General features: G+C 35.0%; 1 protein-coding gene across 1 annotated transcript; it reads right to left on the bottom strand.

Moving 5' to 3' along the window:
- Nucleotides 1-1,166: 1,166 nt before the first annotated feature.
- Nucleotides 1,167-15,394, bottom strand: LOC105796000 (lysine-specific demethylase JMJ26). The gene is made up of 13 exons (XM_052628595.1): nucleotides 14,477-15,394; nucleotides 14,248-14,372; nucleotides 13,951-14,050; nucleotides 13,714-13,858; nucleotides 12,962-13,025; nucleotides 12,075-12,846; nucleotides 11,132-11,461; nucleotides 9,739-10,239; nucleotides 9,145-9,217; nucleotides 8,973-9,058; nucleotides 2,324-2,443; nucleotides 1,916-1,977; nucleotides 1,167-1,481 (listed from the first exon to the last, which is right to left on the bottom strand). Exons 1-13 carry the CDS (start codon nucleotides 15,266-15,268, stop codon nucleotides 1,454-1,456), a joined length of 3,198 nt encoding a protein of 1,065 aa, XP_052484555.1. The 5' UTR covers nucleotides 15,269-15,394; the 3' UTR covers nucleotides 1,167-1,453.
- Between the last annotated feature and the right edge of the window lie 565 nt (nucleotides 15,395-15,959).

Genomic DNA, 15,959 nt, shown 5'->3' with positions numbered 1-15,959 from the left:
ATTCATACTAATAAACATACATAAGAGACATACTAATATATCAATTGATTGACCTTTCAGCCTCAATCAATTTCACCCTAAAAAAAGTTCCCTTTGGTATGGAGTTTTCTGCATACACACGAATGCCAACAAAAAAAAATTAAAAATAAGTTATAATATGTATAAAATATCTAAACAATGAAAACTCTAAGCACTGTTAAAAATTGGTTCAACATTAAACCAATATTAAGAAATCACTACAAATTGCAAAACATTCTTTAAACTAGAAAACCGATGGTCCTAATAAAAAATGTCACTTTTTAATAATGAGTCAAAATCCAAGCAGTGGAAAAAAACAAAATCTTTGTATTTTTAAAAAACACACAATAAAAAACACATCGAGAAACCAATAATTTTTTTTTTAAAAAACTTATGCTTTTTAAATGGAAACAAAAAAGAATCTAGATAGGTCGAGTAAAATACCAGTAATTGACGATGAAAATAGGGTAATCTTGATTTTAATACCACTTCACTAAGATGAAAGGTTGAATAATCAATGATGAAACAAGACTTCTTTTAGTAAGATGATAAATAATTTTTCAGATGACTAGGTAGGTAATCGAAAGGGTTTCTCAGATGAAATCGAAATGATTTTTACACAAATGTTGAAGAATGAAAACATCTTGTGAAAAGATCCAATGCGACTAAAATAAAGAATCAAAGATGGCTTTTGATGTTAAAAGATGATAAAAAAAGGTATGGTAATCGAAAAGGTAAAGTTTCTTCAGCAATCAATTCACTAATCGATGGAAAATAGTTATTGGATTTTTTTTTTATTTTTTTAATAAATGATGTTAATTAATTTAAGATAAATAATTTCAATCGGTTTTTTTTAAGGGAACAAGTCAAAAGGGGTCGACAGCACGAGATTGACCAAAACTACCACTGCCATTAAAAAATTGAATAAAAATTCAGGTACCAATATGAGAAAAAAATCATAAGTATCAATCTCATAAAAATGTACCAATTTTAAATTTAACACTTTAAAAATAATATCTATAAATAACCCTTTATATACTTATCATTTTCCACCTCTTTATTAGGAAAAGTATAAATTATCAAACTTAATTAAATGATTAAAGCAATAAAACTTTTAATTTTTTAAAAACTAATTGATGTATCCAATGGAACCAATAACCCAAGGCTAAATCAATTAAAATTCCAATCAGGTGATTCTAATCCCCAAGAAAACACCAGAATAGTTCAAAGAAATACAGAGTATTGTGCTAGCCTGTATCATTTAGCAGGAGCCAAGAAGGAATTAGGAGTTTATACATACATACATACAGACAGACATATGTATATGTTGTTACATCTTCTTGACACTGTCAATAAATCCAATCAGTCAGTGATGTTGGAAAAAACAGAAGCCGCTGCCCACTTCGCAATTGTAATCGTTCAGAAAGGATGCAACTCAATTAACTTTATAAGCAAGTTCAACCCTGAATCAACCAATTTAACTTATTTCAGCAAATGGTGACTTGGTGAGCACGCTAAACTATCAAATGCATATAAAGCACTAAAACAAAACTTTTTGACATGATTTATTTGCTATATCTGGATATTCTTATGATAAAAACATCTTGCAGAGGTATCAACATAGAATAAAACCAGTGACCATATGGTGCAGTTAAATGCAAAGTAATTAAGGCAGCATCTCACGAAATCAATTGCAATTCTGTTTTCACGTAAAAATAAATGCATGAAAGGACCAAAGTTTCACACATAAGTGAAGCAGAATAGTAAAGAAGCATTGAGGATCATATCAGATCATCATTTCAAGTAAGTTATCGCAGTTATATAAGAAAGAAAGTTTCAGAGAGAATAATATAATATAGTACTAATATTCATAACCAAAGCATATGAAGTGACTCACTCTGCATTTGGATCCAAGTATTTCACAGCTTGCTGGACTGCATGTACAGTCATTTTCTTCACCTGTTTACAAATGGCAATTATGAAGAAACAACATTCAAAGGGATTAATAAACACAAGGCTGAAATAACTACATCGGATGAAATGAACAAAGGCCAAAAAAGATGTAGGTAATGGAGAGTATGCAGTGCTACAGTGATTGGATTCCACAGTATTCATTGATCAATGGAGCAAATGACTAATGTTCGTATAGGTCTAAGAAACAATGATCCATGATAATGTTGTTCAAGTAAATATAGGGCAAGATACAAGTAAAGCTACCCACTTCCCCTATCGCTAAAGAGGCTAAAAGGCATATACAGAGAAATTATAGCATTAACATTTCAATGGTCAAGAACTATGTGCATACCTCTAGTTTATCCTCTTTTTCCCTATGATCACGGGGAAGCAGACGAAATTCCTCAGTCAAGCGAACGCACTCACCGACATTTTCAGGCGAAACAAAATCGAGAGCAACCTTTATGCATGACTGTCAAACATAAAGATAGATAGTAAGATAAGCCCATGCATATTGAATAATCAGCATAAGAAATCAACTTGATGATGGTTGCTAAAAAGCATGAAACTACACCGTGATTTATGTGTACAAGACAAAGTCATTAGACTATTAAGCTCAACTTTATGCACAAACCTCCAGTGTATCCTCTTTTGGTGAGCAAGTAAGGTTTTTAACACAGTACATATGATTAAACATAGAAGAATCCATCAAGGATATTAAACAAGGCACCAAGAAAACAGAAAGTACCCCCGAGTTTTAGAAATGTCCAATATTGCTTCCCAATTGATTTGCAAACCTCTCACAAGCATCTCAAATCTATACATAATTCAAATTAACCATAGGATTCATAAATCATTTTATACTCATTATGTTAATAATTACTGTAACAAAGATAGAAGAGAAGAATGCTTATCATGCTTCCTCTTAGAAGTTGAATTTATACAGGTTACAGTGGTTGAAGAAAGGAAGAAATCAAACAATAGAACCCTATCAAATTCCTAAGATTATGTACAATTAGTCCCTAAAACTATATTATTATACAACTGAGTAACACTCCCTCTCAAGGTGGAGTATAGATGTCAATCATGCCAGCTTATTACAAAGATATCAAACCCAAGTCCCAATTATAACCTATGTGAAGATATTACTTGGTCTCCTGTCTTCACATATCGATAAATACCAGTATCTCTTGCATTTTATCACGAACAAAGTGGGAATCAACCTCGGTATGTTTAGTTCATTAATGAAATAATGAATTTGTAGCCAAATGAAGAGCAGTTTGATTATCACACGGCAGTTTTTTTGCTGACGAAGACTTTAACCAACTTCAACCAAAAGATGACGTATCCACATAATCTCACATACTGATTGAGCCATGGCTCTACATTCTAACTCTACATTGGATGATACAACGTTATGTTACTTCTCCACAACACCAAGTTCTCTCCAACAGAAACACATTAACTTGTAATGGATCTTCTATCAACTTTTGATCTGGCCCAATTAACATTTGTGAAACATATGATATTGGTGTATTCACGATTCTCATACAGTGTTTCTCTAGTAACACAAAATCTACTCTAGAGCTACCCAATGATTAACTATTGGTAAATACATAAACTAACTATCGACACTAGTTGTGTACAAATATTTGGACAAGGTACTCTAAGATAATTCAATATTCAAAACTTTTATACTTCTCCAGGCCTTCAAATAACCCACCATCATCTTTGAAAAGATGTAGATTAGGAGTCATAGTAGTACATCGTGGCATGGCTCATGTTTTCCTTGTCTTTGTTAACAAATCAGTCACGTGTTTTCTTTGAGACAAGAAAAACCTTTTCTTGCTTCTTGATACCTCCATTCCCAAGAAGTATTTCAACAACCCCAAATCCTCTGTGTGGAACTTAGTATGTAGAAGTGTTTTGATAGATGGGATTGATGTATGGTCATCTTTTGTAATGATGATGTCGTGAACAAACACAGAATGATTTTGTTTGTAGAATAATTAATGATCAGACTTACTCTTCTTTAGTCCGAGTTGCTGAACTACCTTGTTGAATTTTCCAAACCCAGCACAAGGACTTAGACGATAGGTTTCCCTAGACTCCCTCTGAATAGTAAACCTTAGCAAATGCTCCATATAAACCACTTCTCGAAGATCTCCATAGAGAAAAGTATTCTTAATATTCAATTGCTATAAAGGTCAATTGTAAGCAACTGTCACGGAAATAAACAAATGTCATTTTAGCCACAGGAAAAATAATGTATCAAAGTAGTCTACCCCATAAGTCTGAGTATAGATTTTGAAAAGAAGGCGTGCTTTAAGACAAACCACAACCATTAAGATTAATTTTAACAGTAAATGCTCATTCACAACCAACAACCATCTTTCTTATGGGGAAATTCACCAAGCTCTAAGTTCCATTTTCATCTAGGATACATATTTCCTCAAACATTGCATTACACTAACCGAGATAACTTAGGCAGCTTGAACAACCTTAGAAATAAAAACAAAATCTAGAAATGCAATTAATGAGCAAGATGAAGGAAACATGAGGCCATACTAAGTTGCTAGAGAATATTTATATACTTGTATATTGCTAATTTATAGGGATTGAATTAGGATTTTATTTTATTTTCTTTCTTTTTCTGTTAGCTTGTAACTTGTATAAACATATATCTCAAAGTAGAAAACAACATATAGTTTTCACTCAAATAAATTTCATTCTTTTTCTATTACTCAATTTCGTTTACATGGTATCAGAGCCTTTTAGCTTGAACTTTTTTGTGTTTCGTTGATCAAATCATGAAACGATTGGGTATTTTCATGGTAACTTTTAAGGTGATTGTTAGCGTGCACTGCAGGCACAGGGAGGAGCACCACCACACCTTCAGCCAATTTGCACTTTCCAACAACTAGAAGGTTATCACATGCAATTCACGTGCCGCCTAAACAACCGCCACCTTCACGCGCCGGCATGTGGAAGCGTGTGTGGTGTTAGTTGCCTTCCAACCTTCTACGGCATCGAGTACATGCTCCAACCAAAACCTAATGTTGGGGTATTTGATAGGACGTGCAACTGGAGGGCTTTTGGTGTTTGGAGCTTTTTGCACTGTTTTGAGATTTTCTTTTTTCCTAGACTATTCTATTTGGTTTAGGCATCGATGGCAAGGTTTAGTTTTTTAGACTTAGGAAATTATGTTTTATTTGCACTTTTGGGCCCTTGAGTTTTGTTTGTGCTTTGTGATTTTTCTTATGGTTGATTCTAAGGTAACAGTAAGCGAGATGGTTCCACTGATGTCTAAGATTATTGAACATAAACTGAAGGTGTCCAACTATTTAAACTGAAGCAAGACCATCAGGATTTATTTGAGTATTGATAAGGATGACCACTTGGTCAAGGACCAAGAATGGATGATACTAGACAAGTCTGGTTATGAGAAGATGCACGACTATACTTACAAATCTGCAATTCTATCAATATTGAGGTGATCGCTGTGATCAAACACTAAGAATTTGTTAAAGAACTAATAAAGTATTTGGAGTTTCTATATTATGGGAAAGTAAATATCTTGCGAATGTATGAAGTATGCTAAGCCTTCTACCAACCTGATAAGTAAGGCAAGTCATTTACGACATACTTTATGGATTTCAAAAGAGCACATGGATTTCAAAAAAGCACATGAGGAGCTTAATGTTTTATTACCATTCAACCCAAAAGTGAAAGTTCAACATGCTCAACGGGAGCAATTGGCGGTTGCTAAACTTGAGGTTACTAAATCTCAAATCCTCTCTAGATCAAAGATCATATCTTTACAAGATACCTTTATGAGAGTATTACGTATTGAAAGCTCTCATTTAGTTCAAACTAACAATAGAGTCCTTGTGACTAAGGGAGTGATAGTCGCGGTCAGAAGATGGGGAGAATCATGTGATATTATTGTCATGAGCCAGGCCATACTAAGCATTTCTGTGTAAAGCTACAAATAAGGTTCAAAGATCGCAGCCAGCAAATATTGCAAATATGCGAAGTTGACAAATCTTCTCATTCTCCCTCTAAGCAACAAATCCTAATGGGTGCTCCATATAGTTTTTCTCCTAGAAATCACTATGTAAAAAAATCATTCTTTATATCCAATGGATGCAAGGACCACTCAGACATAGCTGCTATAGTGATAAACAATCGAACCGAAGCTAGCTTTACTGAAACGGAATTGGTGACTTTGTTGGCACAACTGCACAAGTGCAAGAGGAACAAGATTGCCTGGTCATTTGGTGAAAGAATTCAAGATGTGAGAGTATCAACCATTCTTCTCCCTTCCCCATCTTATAGAAACTGAAGATGTGTCCTCAGAAAAGAAAGTTTTTTTTCCTTTTCTAGAAAAAGAGACATCAACAAATACTAGATACCTGTTAAGATTAGGGCTGTAGCACTTGTACCTTTTTCTGAAGATAAGAATGCCCAAAAAAACACACTCCAAAGACTTTTGTTCCAACTTAGTGATACGAGGTCGAACATCCCGAATAAGGCACGTGTTTCAGTTTCATCAGAAACAATGACATGGTTGGAAACAAAACATTGTATGGACTATCAACATTGAGTGCTGATGGGGACATGTGGTTTATTAAAAAACACATGATGGACACAACATCAACCCATAATTATTTAGGAACCTTCATTTGAGACAAAAGTGCTTGTAGTCTCAAGGGCATGTTTGTTCTTCCTCGCATTTAGTCCATTCAATGATGATGTGACAACATATAAGGTTTGATTAAGAATATGATCTTGGAACATGTAGGGATCCTTGGGATTATCACTACTCAAAATGTGCACAAAATACCATATTGAGTTTTTATATCAACACAAAGGGCATAGAAGAGAGAAAACAATTAAAAGCATAGAGACCATCAAAACATGTCCTCTACTAATAGCCTACTTCGCTATAAGATCCTGCAAAAGACAGTGGTATAGGAAAAATGAGATACAACAGTTTAGATAATGAGTAAATTTACTCACAAATTTAAGTTAAAAGGTAAGTTTTGGCAGGCTTGATACAAATGATAGAGTAACGGAGGAAGTTAGATTGACATTATTAAAACCAAAAAGGTGAACCTATCAACTATAGTCACAAGAGAAGGTGATTTATGCGATTGGAAGAAGGTAAAAGATTAGAATTACATGCCATATGATCTGTGGATGAGAAGGAAACAAGACACCTAATACCGCAGGAGTAGTAACAAGAGTGGTCTGAGTTCGAAGGCAATTCTACAATTTCTTACAAAACCTCTTCATATGAATCATCTCATGACAATAATAGTAGACGATGTTTGATTCAGACTGTTAATGGTCTTTTCTCAGTCCCCATCCAATGTTATTATTCTTTTGTGTGGTGTCATTCCGATCTCCTTTGGTAACATGAGGAGATAGAGAATTTTTAGTGTGAAGGAAAGAAATTCAAAACTGGATAGAATTTGAGATTTGTAGCCTCAAATTCAAAAGGAAAACCAACCAAGAAGCTCATTACAGCCATTTGCTCTCTTTGAGCTTATTGCACTTTGACATCCGAACTAAATGGTATTAACATATTTAATTCTTCACAAGTCTTCTTGAAGTCAATGTAATAGGTTGTGAATGACTTGGCTTCTTTCTTAAAACACTAAGAACATTGTAAACCTCATAACTATGATGCAAATTTCCTTGACTGAAAAACAAAAAATCCAAGCAATCGGCGAGTTCTTTACAAATTCATAGTGATTAATGAATCCAATTATCTCACTATCAATAAATTCAAAACTTGCAAGGAGAGCCGTGCATCCTCTTAAAACCCAAACTTTTCTAGTATCATTGGTTAGTCAAATAATCGTCTTTGTCAAGACTCCGAATGTAAATCCAAACGGTCTTACTCCAATCAAAGTAATTGGGGTTGTTTACTTTGCATTCCATAATTTTAGACATTAATAGAACCATCTCACTCATAAAAACCTTAGATTCGGTCAATCTCTTTTTATTTTGGCAACAATTAACCCAAAAGTAGACAAGTACGTAAATCGCAAAAACCAAAAGATTAACCGAACCACTCCAACCCAAACCAAATCAAAACTAAGCAGCAAATGGCAGCCCAAAATTTCTACCAAACCAAATCAGAACAAAGTAGCAATGGCAGCCCAAGGCAACCCAAAAATTTCAGCCAAGCCACACGGTCACAAAGGTTCCCAAACCAATCACCAATGGATCCATAGGGTAACAACATGATTAACACCCTAAAGACCAGGGTATTATCAAAGAGAGACTCCACACTCCCCCATGTGCCGACATATGAAGACTCCAAAAAGGACAAATGGCACATGAGCTTCACTCATGGGTCCTTCATTCACCAGACTTCAAGGATTGACCGAACTAAAGTTGTTGCACCTCCTTGTAGAGGCAATGAGCCCTGCAAATCACTTCCAAAGTGACCCACGAAAAAAAACTCCCTATGGCTATGGGAAAACAACCATTAGAAGTTTTTCCCATCCAAACTCAAGAACAACAAACTCTGAAATTAATTGTAAAAAGCTATAATACCATGTGACAAGGATAGAAGAAAAGAGAAGAATGATTGTCATGTATTCGGCTTGGAAGTCAAATCCCTAAAATTATGTACAATTAGTCCCTAATATTAAGTTATTATACAGCTGGGAAACAATTACAATTATTTCACTAAAAAATACCTAATTGAGATATTACATCAAATGAGCATTACATCGTTAAACAAGAAAATAGGATATAATTGAGAAGAAGTAACCACATAGGTAAGAAGATCGTTTAGATTTGCAAACTGCAACTTTTGTTGATTTTAGCATAATAATTTGAAGTAGAACTTAATACCATCTCAAACTACACTATGACTTCGCATTCAAGAGACAATTAAAATATGACACTAATATTGCAGACACTAGAGATAGATATTCTTTTGCAACAAAAGCATTTAAAAGAAAATGTAAGTACCATGTTACCTTAATGTTCCGGACTTGATGAGGACAACCAGCAGGTATTAAAACAGCTTCCCCAAGTTTCTGAACAAAAGTCCATGGTTCAATTCCTGCATGCCAACAGTTTATAACCATAATCAAAGGCTGACATTTTGTCTAACCGGTTCAACAATATTTACTATACATTTTGACATACCATATTCCTGCTTAAGCTTTGCCTTATGATCCATGGTCAGATAAAAGGACTGATCATGTAGAGGATGAAAAACCTATATAACAAAGATACGAAGCATTGCATAGTATAAATAACTCGTCAAAGACATGAAAGTAAATATCAATTGCCTAAAATTAATACATATAACTTTTCAGCATATAAATATGCTAATAACAAATAGCCTAACTTCAAATCCTTTTTGTGAATCCCCATCTGATTATATTCTTTACCCAGCTCAATAAGTGCGGAACGTTAGATGTGGAAGGCATCACCAAATTCTCTAGGTCCTACTTCATATTCCAATGCTTTTCTTGTACACGCGTGCAGACAACTAAATAAAAGATCCCGTTTCTTCCATTGTCCCCAAGGGACCATTAAAGGCACATTTTAAATAGCAATTGATATCAATCTTTTTGTTACAGCTTTGAGATTAGTTCATTTCTAAAAATAATGAAAAGGATAATAAGAATCCAACCAAAAGAAACAATTGCAGCTCCTCTACTGAAGATATTATCAATTCAATAATATTTAAAACAAAAAGCTCCACTCTCAATACATAAAATTTAGAAAAGCTACCTGTGATACTGGGCAACAATGAACATATCTAAACTCCCTAAAGTGCTTTTTAAGGTAATCTTGCAGCTTTGGAACATCTTGCCTCCGGAAAATGTCCCAAACAGCTCCTCCCTCGTGAGCTTCCACCTCTTCAATTTCATTCCCAGAAGTTTCAGATGACCTGCGATTCTCTCCGCATTCTTCTTCATCCATTTTTTCCTTCCTACTCTCTTGCATTTCAAATTCCCTCACTGAATTATTGCCACTCAGGCTCGAATAACCATCTTGACCTTCTTGTTCAACAATAACTTTGCATTCCTGATCACCAGCTCTATCATTAGACTGCCTGTCGTAGGGAGATACATCGAACCACCCATCATCAGGCTTATTCCTGTCAACCTTCGAAATTCTTCCAAAAAGTTCCTGCTGGTCTTGCAGATTGTGCTTTCGTTTTAACTTGTTGATTGCATCAAGCTGTTTACGAGTAAGATTCACCTCAGCAATGTGTGTTAAAACATTCACCTGAACAGAAATTTCAAAACAAATAAACATACTTAGGAACTTGGGGGAATCGTCATTATAAGTCATGCACGTTCTAATTATGTTTTGAAATACATGGAAAGATGATGAATTATTTACTTAGGAACTTGGGGGGGAAATCGTCATTAGAAGTCATGCAGGTTCTAATTATGTTTTGAAACACATAGTAAGATGATGAATTATTTAAGAATTAAGCATCAGAGTGAACACGTAAAGACAGGATATGTTACCCAGCCTCTTCAATTTCTCCAAAGATGTCCAACACCTATTCGGACATAAGTATGGGGATATAATCCTCCAAATAAATGAAAAAGCTTACAAGAAATCGAGAATCCATGCCACACATATGCATATCCAACACTCACCCCGAGTCCGGGTAACATATAAGACTAGATCTAATCACCCATAAAATAGAAAGAACAAGCTATCAGTCAAAACTGCAAATTTTCCATTTTGAATACACCTTTCGGTATTACACTTTGGATCAGCAAAATAAACTAATGTGACAGTGGCTTATGATCCAGACCGTGTCAAAGTTAGTGTTTACTAAAACCGAAATACACATATGTATATTAGAAAAGCTGTAATATGATCTATTTTATATATCAAGCGTTGTGAGAATTACCACAAACATCAGTTCATTTCTCAATAAAGCATAAAATTCAGGTAGATATTTACATATATATAGTTGTGCGGGAACAGGCACAGAGATGAAACTTCATTAGTTTTGATACCTTACTTAAATTTCATTGGCACATGATGTGTAGATATATCAATAACTCTATACCAAAAAAGGCTCAAAATATAACTGAATAAATAATATGTTTAGTAACATTGAAGTTGTAAAAATAAAGGAAAAACCGAGAGCAGATACCGCATCTGACATATCACAATGAAGCCTGGTTACTGAGTCTCCACGCCCAAGCTCTTGTGCAACTCCATATGCAATATATGACTTAGGCCCCATATCTGGCTTTAGAGATTTCTTTGGCAATTTGGTAGCAATATTAAGAAGCCCACTTTGAGGATGGGTATATTCTTTAAATGGCAAACAACAAAGAAACTCGGCATGATGACGTGGAAGGAGATTCTTAAATTCGTTAGACGGAGGCCAATCTTTCAGCTTCAGTATCTGAGGCCATGATTTTGAATCAAAACGACCATCTGTGTATCCTTTAAAGAATTGGTGAATATTGACCACTACCTACATTTAACCAACAGTGCTGATTTTAGAACCAAGGTTATCCGGATAACAAGCAACTGTTAAAAGACAAGCATATTTCACTACACAAGCCAAAATTCAGATAAGATACTCAAATGGAAATGATGCTACAAAAGCACCAACATACATATATTATACGATTTTTCTCTTCAAGTTACAAAAGAAATTGAGATGTGGACTCCCTACAGGATACTGAGGCTTTGTTCTGGATTGAGCTACACGTGGACGACCTCGCATAGGGTATGGTAGAAAGAACAACATAATAGAACCTGGGTGCAGACCATATTAAGTGTCCAAGCTAATACCAATTGGAAATAGGTGGAGGTGCCACTTTAATATAGACCAAAGAGAAAATTAAAAGCATGATGAAAGCTTAATTTATAAACAATTGTAAGTCGTAAAGGGAAAAAAACCTATTTTTTAGACATGGCAGCCGCAATGGAAACATATATTAAGAAAGTTATTGGCAATGAGATCAAAGCTTAATTTGGCTTCAGCAGTACTGTGTTTGACTCAAAAATTGGTACATACACAGTACCAATTTAAGCATCATATTCTGATAATAAGAACTAGTGCAGTTGATAACCAAACTGACCTCAGACCAATCTAAGCAATGAAGTGCCTTAACTTCCAATTGGTGATCACTTTTTTTATTTGTTACTTGACGAAAAGCACGCCACATAACCATTGGCTCCCAGCTCAAACCAGATGCATTCTCAAGGACATTGCTGACAATAACAGGCTCACCATTAGCCCAGTGCTTTTGGAAATGTTTCAAATCTCCGCTCTCAATATCTTTAGCTTTTGGACAATATAAATAGTTGTCAGTGGCATCTTCTCGAGAAGCTGCTTTCCTTAGCTTATTGTTGTCAATGTCAGCTTCTCCCATTGAATTGTAACAAGGGCACTGTTTGTTAGAAACTTCAAGAACATGGACAAGATTCAGAGCTTTGGTTATTTCCTCGGCCTTTCTAGTTAACTCAATAACAGCATGTTCTCCAAACATGCACCTTAACTCCAAAAGGCCATTACCACATCCACCTAAGTCCTTCGGGGGGCAGCGAATGGTGCCATTTTCATTCACCTTCCACTCAGAAGTAGCAGCATTATGTTCTTTAGAGTTAGTTTCCTCAGGGGAATCCTCTTCCTTAGAGGGCTTTAGAGCATTCCCCACTTTTGATGGCATAGAGCACTGAAGTTCTCCATGCAAGTATTCAAAACTCATGTCAGGATATTCCATAATTACTTCCCTTTGTCCACCCCGCAAATCCCCATCACGGATTTCACGGCAACATGTAAGGCACAGATCATAGTTACAATCAGGACAGCTTCTATGAAAGTCAGCAATTGATGTTCTGCAGTAGTTACTGCAAAAATATTTAAAAAATCTTGGTATCAAGAATTGCTTAAAATGAGTTCCAGCAACATACAAAATGATCTCCATTTAATTTCACAATGACAAAAAATACCATAAGAACTTACCAATATACACGCTCATTCTCAGTACATATTGCCTGCTTAAGCTTTATCTGTTCTGCGGCCACCCCTACTCATTCAATAAATATGCGTTAAAAATGAACCGTTAAAAAGAAAGAAATTAAATAACAATGTTCTAACATGCCATACTGATATTAACATAACAAAGTTCAAGGTCTGTCATTGGTTCAACAGTCTTCCAGATATTGAAGGGCCCAAGAAATCACATTTTGGAGAAATGAAGTCAGCATAAATAATTCTTAATAAACCAACCAGCATACTAGAAAAAATATGGTGAATTAATATTGTAATGAGAAAAACTTTCATATGACGCACTAGGTAACCATAGACAAAAGAGTGTGAAGATGCCACGCTGGCAGACCCCTTAAAATCAAGAACAGTCATAGTTGACTTCTTATGCCAACAAGATTGCAATACAAAATGTTTGTCATCATAATAACAAATTCTGCCAGCATAGCATCTGGAATTTCTTTTTCAACCTTCTTTCCTATAAAAACATAGCTAGTAAGCTCCAAGCAAGGCAAAGAACAATCTTTACTATCCACATCAACAAGATAAACAGAGTTTGAACATTATTTATAGGATCATTCTCCTAACAGATTCTACAGATTACTTTTAAAAATTAATTTCAACATCAATTATTTGATTGTAATCACACCAAATTAGAACCCCGTTAATCTCTGTAGAGAACAAAACTAAATTCACACAAGCACATGTCCAAATAAAGATATACATACCATTAATTTTTGCCTCAATGACCTTCTCTTTTATTTGTTCTTCACTAAATTGTTTAATGTATGGAAGAAGTGTCTGAAGCACGTATCTGGTATGCTGAACTTCTTCACCACCACTGAACTTCGGATTAAGTGTCTCTTCCAATTTCTACAAGTCATCAATTATACAATATCATAAATCAAGCATGACATCATATATGCAACAAAGTGAGCAGTAAAGCTATGAATTTCAGAACTAACTTTGAGTAGGCCAGTCGTCCGTAAGCATGCTTTGCAATTGCAATTCTCTCGGCAAACAGGGCAGGCATCAGCAATTTCATCCTCAGACATCTTGGGATACCTAGTCCCAGAAAGACAAAATACTTAACCAGCTAAAAGGGGAAAAAGAACAACATAGTAACATACTCACTTATGATTAAGATTGACAATAACCAGAGAGAAAAGCAGCAAAGTTCATAAGAAATTAGCAACCGCATGCAATGCACATACATTTAGATAGAAACCCATTTCCATAAAGGAATCAACTGAAAGAAGTACCAATTTTTTATGCAGGGGATGCAATATCGTTTACAATTGCAAAGTTTGCATCTCACAACCCTGCCTTTATCATTCCTCTTGCACTGATGGCACGTTAATCTATCTTCTTTGGCAATGGTAATCCACTGTAGAAAAAGCAAAAACAAGAAGCACCAGCAACATGAAACCGAAAATGAAGGAAAAGACACATTATAAGAATAATGCAGGAATTAACAAGAAAAACTGTTACCTTAACATCCCTCTTTCTCTTTGAACCAGGCACAGGTTCTTCTTCTTCCCCGGGAACCCTTAAGGGCTTAACCAAATTTTCTGACTCATTCATTCCCAAAGACCCATTTTTCGCCCTTCTTCGACTCTTATCTGTATCTGTCCCTTCAATGGCTACACTTTCAGTAACTTGTTTCCTTGGCCTACCCCTTCCTCGTTTCTTTGCATGCACCGTATTATCACCATTCTCACTAATAAAACCATCTTCTTGACCTTCAGATTTCACTACTACTTCCTTCTTCGGCCTGCCCCGTCCACGCTTCTTTGGCACAAACTCATCATCTTCATTTTCTTGAACTTCGGCATAACTTACTTTCTTAACAATTGTTCTCAATCTCCTCTTTGAACCAGCAGAATCCATATCAACGTCCTCTTTCATGGTAGCTATACCTTCCCCGTTTGCTACCTCTAGATTCTCAACTGAAACCAAAGTGTTCTTTCCTTTGAGTTGAACCCCACTTTCATCCACGTTCTCCCCACTTTCTTCCACGAAATCCAAACATTTTCCCTCTTCCCCTCTCTCCTCCTTTTTGCCTCTTTTCGAAGGAACTGTCACTTCTTTTTTTGTACCTCTTTTATTAGGTTTGTTCAAAGTATCCCCTTCCGAATCCCCACTTTTGTTCTCTTTCCCTTCGATTCTCTCCTCTTTTCCTTCCATTTCCCTTGCTTTATCTCTGCCCATGTCCCTGTTGTCCTCCCCATTTCTTTCTTCGACTTGATGCTCCGCAAAACCGCTGTTTTCTTGACTTCCCATAACCACCCACTCTGGTTTTCCGACACTCCCTCGCAGAATCTAGGTGCTGTCTGAATTCAGCCTTTTAAATGTGCCATTCACAAACAAAGTGGTCTTGAAATTATAAAACCAAATTATTTATTTATTTTATTATATGTTTTTTCTTATAAATAGGAAAGGGAGTTGCTTGAAATTGTAGAATATATTACTCTCCTCTTTAAATCGAAAGACTACTCTATCGAGAGACATTATTGACATTTTATGTAAGTTACAATACTGTCTCAAGTATATTAGTACAAAGATTTTTGTTTCAAGTACCACTGAATAACCTTCTAACATGTTAGGTTTTTGTTTCATTATGTTTTACATAAATAATTCTGACAAACATAATATATCGGTTTTAATATATTCGGTAATTAATTAAATAATTAATTTATCCTTATTTTTATATAGGATATTATAAGAGTTAGTAATAAATTAATTTAATTGATATTATTTAATTATTCACATGATTTATTTTTAGTAAAAAATTTGTTTATTTTGAAGGTATTTTATTTTTAGAAAAGTTAATACTTTTTTTTTAATTTTAAGTTTAAATTATATTAACTATTCTCTATTTTATATCCAACTATTGTAATACATACATAATTACATATGGGGCTAGTAGGGGCTTCAAGCCTTCAACTCCCTAAAATGGAACTTTTTTCATTTA

This window comes from Gossypium raimondii, chromosome 3 (assembly GCF_025698545.1).
Source record: "Gossypium raimondii isolate GPD5lz chromosome 3, ASM2569854v1, whole genome shotgun sequence".
NCBI lineage: Eukaryota > Viridiplantae > Streptophyta > Magnoliopsida > Malvales > Malvaceae > Gossypium > Gossypium raimondii.
This window is presented reverse-complemented; position numbering and strand designations above follow the sequence as displayed.

Excerpts from the sequence above, each read along its gene's own strand:
- LOC105796000 (XM_052628595.1), bottom strand. The coding sequence starts at position 15,268 with ATGGGAAGTCAAGAAAACAGCGGTTTTGCGGAGCATCAAGTCGAAGAA. Across the intron at positions 13,859-13,950 it reads GGACGACTGGCCTACTCAAA|AAATTGGAAGAGACACTTAA; the intron begins GTTAGTTCTGAA and ends GATGACTTGTAG. Across the intron at positions 10,240-11,131 it reads ATTGTGATATGTCAGATGCG|GTGAATGTTTTAACACACAT; the intron begins GTATCTGCTCTC and ends ATTTCTGTTCAG.